We start from the raw sequence: 11,537 nt of genomic DNA on the forward strand, positions 1-11,537 counted from the left end.
GATGACCTGCTGTTCCTCACAAACAGCATCTTTAATGTACCCACACGGTTGTTCTGAAGTGGCAAAGGGCAATTAAGCCCTCTCGAGCTGCCTGCAGGGCATCAGAATTGCTCCCAATGTCCAGCGTTTCTGTCCTGGACTAATTTTGTCCATGGGTCACACCTGGCAATGGAATCAGTAGCATTCTGGTCCTGGGTTTTGAACTCAGAACCCATTTCCAGCACAGGGCTTAGAGCCACCCAGAGCCAGTGTGGGATGCTGACTGCACCTGGAGCTACTGGGTCTGTTGTTTTAGAAACTTCCCTCCCTCCCCGTGGTGTGAAGTGTTTTCATATTTGCAGATGAAAATGTGGAAGAAAATATGGCAATCATATGCTTGTTTTTTTGTTTTTACTATCAAAATAGGTTATCTTTTCCTGTCGTTGGATGTACCACTTGTTTGGATTCTTATACATTTTTCATGTTTGTTAAACCTCTTGATGGAGTCTCAAGCACAGATTTCCCAGCCTGTATTTGCGGAAGAGAAACGGATCTGCTTGATTCCCCGTCCACTGGCCTCCCTCTCAGTCTTGACCCCCAAACCCAATACTCAATCCGGTACTGGTGCGAGGAGTCGGGGGCTTTTCACCCGCCGCAGCGCCTGATTCTCCAGCCTAGCGGCGAGTGGGGTCTGGCCACAAACAGGCCTTAATACAGCACCCTCCACAATACTACTTCCCACTCCCCCAAATAGATCAAGGCTGCAAAGAATCCAAGAGGAGACAGGGTTTCGGAGGGAAGAGAGACAGGAGAGTCAGCCAGGATTTGGTCTCTGGTTTGTTTTATTGTTGTTTGCTTATGGAAATGGAATCGCTTTTTTAAAATGGGGCTTCTTCGGCAAAAGGAAGCCTTCTACCTAGACTCCCATCCAGAGGAGCCATCTGAAATATGACCCCAAAAGTGGGAAATGCAGGTATTTCCTTGAGATGGGCTTTGGATCCGCAGGTAGTCGCCGCAAAGGCCTGGTCCACGCGGCCGTGGATACTGGCCGCTGCGCCTCATCCCGGATCTGGCTCTGGCTGGCGACCCGCCGGGCGACCATGCCACCCCTCCCCCGTCTGCGCCCACTTGTTGCGGTCCGCCGGAGACCTGCTTGTTCCTCCGGCTGATTGTTAAACAGGGTTTGACTCGCGGCTGACCCGGGGTCAGGACTTTCTCTGCAGTGACCCTTCTCTTCTGAAACACAAAACACTGCCCTGGGCCCTCGCATCAGTCATTTTAATCCCCCACCCGCCCTCCAGGCACGGCGTGGACCAGAGAGGTGGGCTCCAAGGCCGCTCTGGCGACCCCGCGGCCCTCCCGGCCCGGCCCGGCCCGCAGGGATGCGGCGAGGAAACGGGGACCGGCCATTCCCAGGCACCTGCCCGACCCGGCCTCGGACAGGGCGTCCCGGGCTGCAGGGGTGGACGAGGGGAGCGGAGCGCGGCCTTGCTGGGCGAGCGCAAAGACAAAGGCGGCCAGGCAGCGCACAGAAGGAAAGTGAAGGGGCGGCGGCGGCCCTGGAGGCAGAGGGGAGAGAGAGTGGGGGAAGCCAAGAAGTGAAAGGGAACGGATGGTGCGGGCGGTGGGAGGAAGAAAATGCGCAGGAAGGGGAAGGGGAGAGCGCAGGGTTCCCGGCTTCGGCGAGAGCAGAGCGCGAGGAAGAGCGACTTGCGAAGCGGGAGGCACGGCGGGGTGCAGAGCCAGCGGGCCCAGGCCCGAGCCCCGCAGGAGGCCCGCACCCTGCCCCGAGGCGTCCGGGACCCGGCACCCGGGCAGCAGGGCGCCTCCCGCCACCGGGCTGCCCTCGCTGGTCTCCCGAGGGCGGGCGGAGCGGGGTCCCGCGGGCTCGCAGCTGGAGAGGAACGACCCGGGGCGGGAGGAGGGAGGAGGGGCGCTGGGAGGAGGGAGGCCGCGAGCGAGGAGGGAGGGGGAGGGGTGCAAGCGCCAAGCCCCCCGCCGGGCCTCGCCCTGGGACTGAGGGGGCGGTCCCCAGGCCCGGCTCCAAGAGGGAGTGGAGCGCCGGGATGAGTCTGCAGCGTGCCCACCTCCCGGCCGCCCCACTCTGCGGGCCTGGGGCGCTCTAGCGCCGGGGCCTGCGCCCCCTCACCCCTCCCCATCTGGCTGGGCCTTTCAATCCCGCCAAATAGTCACGCTGAAAGAAAGCTGCGCCAAGGCCACGTCTGCTTTTCACTGGAAGTTTCCAAGGACTCGACCTAAGATTAGACTCCGCGCCGACGTGGCCACAGCACTAGCTCCGCGCGTCAGGCTGCGGAAGCGGGGCGGGGGCGAGGGGCGGGAGCCGGCGTAGCCCACCAGGACCGTGGGTCGTGGGCTGGGCCCAGGCCGAGGTGCAGCGCGCCTCCCAGGAGCATGCTTCTTAGGCCAGATTGATCGAATTAACTGGAATTTTCGGAGACAGAGATCTGCGGTGCCCAGTCTTTGTGGGGAAAATGAAATGCGTGAATATGAGTGTTATTCTTCTCCCACATGCATGATTTTAATAGACCTATCAGTCACACTCCCCGACACATCTGCAGATCAGGCGCGGCAGCACCAGCAACTGTTACAAAAATTAATTCATCTAGCTACTGGTGGTTTTTTGTTTTTTTTTTTTGAGGGAGGGTGTCAACCTCCGAACAACAATAACAAAGGGGCCCGTGAATTGAAAAACAAAACAAGGTAATAAGAAAGAGGAAGAAAGACCCTCAGGCACACCGCCCTGCCCGGCCCCTTCCCAAAAGCCAGGGGTAGGAAGAAGTCACCAAGTTAAGAAAACTTTGTACCAGGCCTTAGAAAGATCCATTCATTCTCTACTCGGGCTTCAAACGAAATTGGAATAAGCGACAGAAACAACCCTGTGATTTGGAAATGAATTAAGTCATCATACAATAATCATCATCATATAGTATTTCACGTTTGGCAACGATGAGTATTATTACCTGGGCAGGAGTGGAAATCGCAGCGGAATGAGACATCTTGGGTCCTAGTGGAATATCTCCTCCACTGCCAGCGACTGTCAGGGGTGAGTCCACTCAAGCCCGACTTGAATTCCTGATAATCTCTCCTCCTGCACCTCCCGTTGTTTTTAAATTAAGTCATTAAAGAATTTATATCTGCCTTTCTCCCCGTAACTCTAATCAACAGAACAGAAAGAAACTAAGGTGGTCTGAGGATCTGGTGGCTTGAGGGTGGATGAAGCACCAGCAATAAAACGCCCAACTCAAGGCCATCCTGCAGGAAGCAAGGGTAGCCTGGCCTGGTGCTCCCAGTGCAGTGGCGAAACTCATCTATTCTGCAGCTTTAAAGTGGGGCTCAAGTAACTAGTGAGGAGCCAAGACAGACGCCCACAGTCCAAGGCACATGGAAACCACCTCTATGGAGGGCTCCTAGGACGAGATGTCTCCGTGTCTCTGGTGGAAGATACAAGGGTGGTGCACGGACTACTTACCATAGTCAGCAAAGAATATGAGAAAGATCTTTCAGTCTTTTAGTGCACCTCAGGGCAAACCTGGCCTGGTCCTCAGAACTCCATGCTGAATCAACAGAGATTTCCCAAATTACAGAATTTCCCAAAGCACCTCCCACAGGGATTGCTTTTGGCATTTGTTTCCAGACTGTCTCAAGGTGCCGCTCCCCCAACAATCCATGTAGCCCACAAACACTTTTAGAATGACTGTTTCACAAAAGATAAATCCTTAAGAGGAAAAAAAAATTGAAGAAAGGAAAAAAAGGGGGGACTTTTATTATCTTGTTAGAAAGCAGTGGACATTGTTCTTGAATTCTTTTGCAATCATCTTTAACGAATGTGTGATTTAAGCAAAACTATCAAAATGACTCAAAAAATTACACATGTCAATTGTCAGATTAGCATCATACTTAAAGCTATTCTCCAATGCAGGCTGAATCCAATTCTCACTAAACTGATAGCACAGGCCCACTTCTGAATGGATAGAGCATACTCATTCCAAGACAAGAAAAGACGTGGAGGAAAAAAATAAGGGAGTAGCCTAAAGCTGCTGAAATTAGCATATTTCTCATTTGGACTTAAAGGTGTTTTTTTTTTCCAAAAATAGATTTTCATCTTACTATTATGATTAATTTCAAAACATATTTGTTACAGCATAACTTTTAAATGCAATATTTAATGCTGTCAGATTACTTGAAGACAAAAGTTTTACAGAAAACTTTAAATTCCAGAAAAAAACTGCAATGTACCAATAAACACCTAGAAAAAAAATATAATTAAAATTTTTAAAGCATCAAACAACCTCAAGATCTTGTCAGGAATAAACACGGCAAAAGCCTTCACATCAGTTGGCAACTTGCATCCCCTTCTCAAGGGGAGGGGGTGTTCCATTTGTGTGCAAGTGAAAATCCATCAAATCATTTTGCCTTTTCCCAAGGAGGGACAAGCTAAGGCGGGAGGGGCTGGGGATGGAGCCTGGGCTCAGGGGTAGTGTGTTTTGGTTCAGCCTTAAACGGTAGTGCTTCTCTGAATCAAATTCAGATAAATTCCATTTGCAATCCCAATTGCAGGGTAGTTGCGGGTGCCAAGCCCTTGCCAGGCCCCTTTCCCCCACCATTGGCCAGCTCTCCACATTGGGGTCTTCCCTTTCTCCTTCCTCCATCATACCAAACTGTCCTGCAGATGCCCTGCCAGGTAGAACGGCAGAATTCTCAGCAAGTACATGCAGTTTGTCTGAGCCATGACAGTAAAAGAGCTAGACCATAAAGGGAATTATTTATCTTCCCTACTAATGCCTCAACTCAACAAAATCCTCTATTGACTTTAACTTTCTCTCCTTCCATGGAATAAAGCTCGTGAACATCCTACCCTCTGCTTCCTGGGGTTCTCTCATTCTTAATTCCTGCTGATAATTTTTCTCCTCCAACAGATTAGTTATTGTATTTTGAACTCTTAAAACATGCATATAAAATTAGCACGTTTCAATTTTATGGGAAAAAAACAGCCTTTTCTCTTTTAAATGTATTGATTGACTCAAAACTCAAAGCATTTTTTTTTTTAGGGGAATCTTTTTTCAGTTTTAGAAGAAAAGCTTTTAGGAAACTATGTACATGATCTGATTCCTCCTTTCCACACTGCAACGCCTAAATAAAAATTTCACAATGCATTTACAAGAAATAATACAAAACCAAAAAAATGGAAATGCTCAGATACAGAAAGTTTTACAAAACCCAGAATATAACTCCGCCATCTGAAGGGGGATCTCTTTGTATAAATTAACAAACCAACCCAAAGGAGCCGTAACAACTACAAAAAACTTGTAAATGTTTGGATCTGCCTTACTACATTTGTAACAAGTGAGAACAACTCTCGGTCACTTGGCCTCGGGCAGTCAAGCATCAGGAAGCGATGCAGGGAGGAAAGTTGGGGCGCCGGCCTGGATACAAAAGTTGGCATCGCCTCTCGCTTGGTTTTGTCTTTTTTGTCCCCTCGAGCAGAGAAAACACTTTCTGCCTCCTCCGTGGATGATAAATACTGTACAAAAACTCCCGAGAAAACACCAAAGTTCGGTCTAAAATGCAAGACGTGTGTCAGCGTCTCGTGGTCCCCAGGAGCTCCTGGAAAGGTGAGTGAGGGGCATGTATCACCTGGTGTTCCTCTCCAGTGTTTTCATTTTTACAAGAATGTGGAAACGTCTGTACAAAAGCAAGGCCGCGCTGGACCGGGGCGACAGCGCGAGAGCTGGCCGCGCGCTCGTCGTAGCCGGGTCGCCTGTAGCGAGCCTCTGTCCCGGGCATCCCGGCGGCGCTAGATGTGCGTCAGGGGCACCGTGCCATTGACGCCTGCACCCGCGCCCTGGTAGTGCTGCGGCAGCGAGTGCAGCCGGCTCTGCGCCGCGGCCGCCGCGGCCGCCGCCGGGTCGCCACCCTCGCCGGCTGGCAAGTACATGCTGATCATCTCCCGCAGGTCCCCAGGACAAGGTGCCCGCGAGTGTGCTGGGGCCGGCGGGCTGCCGCTCGGCTCCGACTTGACCAGCGAGCCGAGCGCACCCAGGGCACCCGACGACGCTGCCGCGGCGGCCGCCGCCGCCGCCACCGCCGAGTTCTGGTGCGCGCCGCCCGCAGCAGCGGCGGCGGCGGCGGCGGCGCCGTAAGGAAGGCCGCCGTAGCCCGAAGGCGAAGCGCTCATGTAGCCCTGCGAGTTGGAGATGGGACTGTACTGCAGCGCGCCCATGTCGTAGCGGTGCATGGGCTGCGGGTTGTGCGGGTGCGCGTGCGGGTGGTGCGGGTGCGGGTGCGCGGGGTGCGCGTGCGGGTGCGCGCCGCCCGCGCCGGGGTGCTGCCCGTAGGCCAGCTGCGCCTCCTGCATCATGGCCGCGGCCGCGGCCGCCGCCGCCACAGAGCCAGGGTAGGCGCCGTTGGCCCAGCCGTTGACGTGCGCGTAGCCGCCGCCCGCCGCGCCGCCCGGACTCTCCAGGCGCTGGCCCACCGCCGCAGCGCCCACGCCCACACCCACGCCCATGGCCACCGCCGCACCGCCGCCGCCAGCGCCGGCCGCCAGCAGCCCCCCGGCTAGCGAGTACTTGTCCTTCTTGAGCAGCGTCTTGGTCTTGCGGCGCGGCCGATACTTGTAATCCGGGTGCTCCTTCATGTGCAGCGCGCGGAGCCGCTTGGCCTCGTCGATGAACGGCCGCTTCTCGGCCTCGGACATGACCTTCCACTCGGCCCCCAGGCGCTTGCTGATCTCCGAGTTGTGCATTTTGGGATTCTCCTGGGCCATTTTGCGCCGCTGCCCGCGGGACCACACCATGAAGGCGTTCATGGGCCGCTTGACCCGGTCCTGGTTGGCCTTGGCGCCCCCGCCGCCGCCCCCGCCGCCGCCTCCGCCCCCGCCGCCTGTCCCGGCCGGGCCTGAGAGGTTCGTTGGGGCCTGGGCGCCGCCGGGCGAGTGCAGGTCGGTTTCCATCATCATGCTGTACATCGGGGCGGCTCGCGGGTTCACCGGCACCGCGGGGAAAGGGCCTGGAGCATAGACGGCCGGTGGGGGTGAGATGGACAGTGGCTCAAACCGAGCAAGACGCGGGGGTGGGGGTTTGCCTAGCACAGAAAAGAACGGGAGGGTGGAGGTAACGACAACAAAAAGCAGCAAAATCACACGCACTCAGTGCCGGCTCCACTTGCAGGTGGAAAGTTTCTCCTCGTGCACAAACCACTTGCCAAAGAGGCCGACGGCTAGGGTCGCCGCCGCCGCCGCAGCCCAGTCGCCCTCGGCGGAGCTGTTCAAACAGGTGCAGTCGCGGCCAAGTTGCGGCTTCACTTTCTCGGCCCGCCCGGGGTGCGCTGTGCCTCCTTGCCCGCCGCCGCCGCGCACTGCCTCCTTCCTCCTGGCTCAGTCCTCGGCGGCCTCCAACTCCGGGGCCGCAACTTCTAGCAGGGCGGCACGCCGCGTGCGCTGGGCATGTGCGGGTCCCAGTTGCCCCGGGGGGAGCCAGGCGCCGAGGGGGGAACAGAGGGGGGCCCGGAGGGGGCGATTACGCTGCAGCCAGGGAGGGGGTCTGGAACAGCGAAGGAGTGAGAGCGCGCAGAGAAGCCAGGGAGCCGGGCCGCAGAGTCCAGGACGGGCTGCCCGCTGCCTGCCCGGGGCAGTGCGCTCGGAGCGGAGGCGCACGCGGGGCCGGCGGCGCGCGGGGCCCAGCAGCCATACGCCCGGCCCGGGCTGCCATTAAATGAGCGCGCCGCGGCCAATAGGAGCCGGCGGCGGCGGTGATTTGCATGGCGCGCTGGCGAGTGACGTGGGGAGGGAGTAGATACACTGGGCGCGGGCGGCGGAGCGGGGAGAAGGAAAGGAAAGAGGGGGGAGCAAGGCAGGAAGGAGGGGGAAAGGAGGCCCGGGAGGGGGGGGGTCACAGCCCCACTGCTTCCTGAGTGCGCGCGCCGCGGCGACGGCGAACCCCGATCTCGCCCCCCTTCCCTCTCCCCGCCCGCGCGCTCAGAATGATTAACGATTGGGCTTAAAAGCTAGGCGAAGAAAGAATCGTTGTGTGTGTGGTGCGGGGCGGGGGGTGGGGGGGGGGATACAGCCCCGGGCCGTGTTTAAATGTGCTCACTGGAGACCCAGCTCCTCCTCTGTCCCCACCAGCCAAGTCGCGCCGGCGGGGAAGGAGAAAGTTGGGAGACCGAGGCCAAGACCTCGCCTAAGCTCATCCGAGTGCAGAAAAGGATGCGAGCAGGGGCGACCGTCCCGGGGGCACAAAGTGAAAGCCCTCCCCACAAGTTCTCCTGCAAGGATCGGGCAGCTCAGTCGCCCCCACCCTCCGAATTCAATGCATGCTTCTCCTAGGTTCGCTCGGAGTTGGCCAGTCCCTGCTCTCCCCGAAGGCCTTTACAGTCCAGGCCTCATAGTTCTGGCAACTGGGGGCGCATTTGTATGGCTCGTGGTTCACAGCTTCGTTTAGTATAGGGGACCGGGTTCCATTTTTCCAGTGAGCTTGGAGGTTATAGGCAGGTACTCATCCCATTTAACGTCCTTCTCTTCAGTCTCTTAGAAGGTCAGTAACCATAAGATATATCTGGAATCTGGTTACTCCAACAGTTGAAAAAGTTTGTTGATATCGCAAAAGTGATCTAGCCCACGCTGTTCTAGAGCGAGTCTCCCTGGAGCTGTTGACTTGAGAATTGCCAGGCTGTTCGAATTGAATCAAAAGGTGGGGCCTCGTGACCCGTGGCCAGATACCATTTTCCTACATTAAGCAAAAGGAAGGCCCCTGGCTCATGGAGTGATTAAGGCATCCACCTGCAGTTGTAATTGTTAAACCTCAAAGTGTGTGTGATTCCGGGATGCACACGAGATTTCCAAACCCAGTCTCAAACTCTGTTGGCTCAGGCCGCTGAAGACTTTTTCCAAAGAATCCACTGAACTCTTTTCCTCCTCTTGCCATCCTCTGGGAATTGCAAGGCGTCTTCTACAGGCAACCTGAGATGAGGGTGCTTGAGGAGATGGATGTGGGTAAACTAGGGCTTTAGCCAAATGCCTCCAGACCCACCCTCCCATAACAGAAATACTCAAGATGTTGGTGATGATACTAGTAGTAATAAGGGTGTTTAGACATGTTGCACAGTGATCATGTGACACTTCTCTTTTTTAATATTAAAAAACCCCTCAGATTGTGAATTTCCTGACCTTATGGCTTGTTCAAGGTACAGGAATAATGCCTTCTTTCCTCTCAACTACTATGAGTATTACTGTAGTTTTTTTTTTTTTTATTGTAGGGTTGCTACAGTATGCAGTGCAACAGCAAATTGATCTCTCTGCAGATTAAGTTGCTTTCATTTCAGGCCATTCAGCATTTAATCCTAAACTCATCAAATAATGTATAATTTTATTAGAAAGGAAACATCGTTTCATATTTTTTCACTAAATATCTGGCTTATAAACGTGGTTTTCAACTACCTTCTTATTTCAGCAATCAAGTTTGTTAAATCTTTTGATTTGTTTCACGCACTACCTACAAATATCAGTTACATTGTGAATGAACAAAAAAGGAACAGGAATACTGTTTAAGAATGCTTATAGACCCATTTTTCCTTTGATAATTTAGGAGGCGATGGGTGTGCAGTGAGATCCAGTGTGTTAGGAGAAGTCAGCAAGACTGAAATAAAGGAAATGGTTTACAAATTATAAACTGTATTATCCACTTAGCAATTGAAAGATTTCTTTCCTCTGCTTTTCAATTTAGATTTTAAACTAAATAGCCGAAGACCCCCTGAAAATGCTTTGTATGAATCAAGCTTGGCACATTATTTTCCATATCAATGGAGCAATTTATTTTATAAACACCCTGCACTCCAGTGTGCTTTGCAGGAATGCTTTATGCTTTGGGGAACTTGGATAGCTGACTTTGAAATGGTCTCATTTCTTTCTACCATAGCTCTGAAAATTGTTTCCAAATATGATGTTACCCTTGTTTTCTAGAGCATCTAAACAGGAGGTGAATGGTTTAGCGTTACTTGCGATCATGCTAGTGCTTATCATTCAGGGTGTTCTCCATAAGCTCTTTCAATGATGAGACAGTCCCAAGCCCAAGTGGGTGCATACCCTATGGGTGCCCACCTGCATAAGTATTAAACCACAGCTGCAGGTGTAACTTGTTGCCAAGTGATAGATGATTGGCAGTGGCAGCCTGTGCCAACTAGGCAGTGGCAGGGCACTGCATGCCAGACCTCCTAGTGCCTGGCATGAAAATTGAGGAACATCATGTTAACTCCTACCAGTGGTGGCTTTTGGGTTTTCTTGCTCCCACCCCTTCTCCCAAATGACTCTTCAAAAGCTGAGAAAACAGTCCAAAACCAGTTTAGTCTGTCTCCTACCTCCACCAGATTAGCAGGAACCTCCTTCCAGCTGAAAACCTTCCCCAAAGCCAGATTCTTGAGGATCTGAAGACAGATTATACTACTTCCAAGCAACGTCAGAGAAAGTCCAGAACCCAAGGCAAAGGATTAGTTTCACTGTTGATCGACCAAATTTGCTCTTCTGGCAACTCATTCCACAGTGCTTCTGCTCAAAATGCCAAGAAAATGAACTTAGAAATGAGAATTAAGATATTTTTTATTTTAAAGTTCTTTTTAAAAATTTAACCTGTGGTTATAATCCTCAAAAATCAGACCCAATGTATCATGAGAAGAAATTATGTACATATATATATGCATATTTATATGTGGCTATGCACACCTAAAACATGCACGTGTGTGCGCGCACGTGCGTGTGTGTTTCAGCAATCGCACAAGAGTCCTTACAAATAAATTGAGTTCTGGACTTAAATACCATAATCTCAAATTGCTATATGGAGTAATAAACATGTTTAGCTTTTGCTCCTCTTCACCCCTGTTGTGCTTATGAAAAATCTGGGCAGCAGAGAGGGTGCCGTGGACAAAATCCCCTGCCCCCTAGCAATCTTCACATGAAAGCAAGCTTTCAAGAATCTAGAGAAGGGTTTCTGTTTTCAGTATCAGCCACAAGCTCCAGGCTAGAGGCGTGAGTGATGGACAGGCGGGGCGTTCGGGGGCACTCCATGGCCTGCAAAGACTGCCTGTTCTGGTGATACCCTCCAAGGAAACATGCCCAGACCATGACCACTCCAGGGGCTGCTGGGGCAGTTGAAGGATGGAGGCCACTGGAGGCGCCTCTCCGGATCTTGCAACCTTTGGGGCTCTGGTGTCGCCCCCAAAGAACTGAGACCACAGAGAGAGGCAACTAGCTGCCAGTTTTCAAGAGTTTTTGATAGAAAAGAGTAATCTGAAGGAGGAGGAGCAAAGCAAGAGCGGGAGAGAGCAAAAGAACAGTTCAAGTTGGAAGAAGCCTTTGAGGTCACCTGGCCAACTGGAGGCACAGACGGAGGGCGAGGGGGAGGAGATGGTGTGAGGGTGGGGGAGCCTCGGTGGGGCTGCAGGGGCCACCACGGCGGTGGCTCAAGGCAGGGTTTCCTTCCCCCAGCCTACCGGAGGCGGTGGAGGGGGGACGGGCAGACCGTTCGGATCCGGCCCCGAGGCCATGC

At 53.4% G+C, this 11,537-nt stretch overlaps 1 protein-coding gene across 1 annotated transcript; it reads right to left on the reverse strand.

Annotated features, from left to right (window-relative positions):
- Positions 1-3,669: 3,669 nt before the first annotated feature.
- On the reverse strand, positions 3,670-7,637 carry Sox1 (SRY-box transcription factor 1). Its single transcript, XM_058582795.1, has one exon. The coding sequence runs from the start codon at positions 6,965-6,967 to the stop codon at positions 5,795-5,797; it is 1,173 nt and encodes a 390-aa protein (XP_058438778.1). The 5' UTR covers positions 6,968-7,637; the 3' UTR covers positions 3,670-5,794.
- Between the last annotated feature and the right edge of the window lie 3,900 nt (positions 7,638-11,537).

This window comes from Marmota monax, unplaced genomic scaffold (assembly GCF_021218885.2).
Source record: "Marmota monax isolate L192 unplaced genomic scaffold, Marmota_monax_Labrador192_F-V1.1 WCK01_AAM20220418_F8-fsc00026, whole genome shotgun sequence".
NCBI lineage: Eukaryota > Metazoa > Chordata > Mammalia > Rodentia > Sciuridae > Marmota > Marmota monax.

Excerpts from the sequence above, each read along its gene's own strand:
- Sox1 (XM_058582795.1), bottom strand. The coding sequence starts at position 6,967 with ATGTACAGCATGATGATGGAAACCGACCTGCACTCGCCCGGCGGCGCC.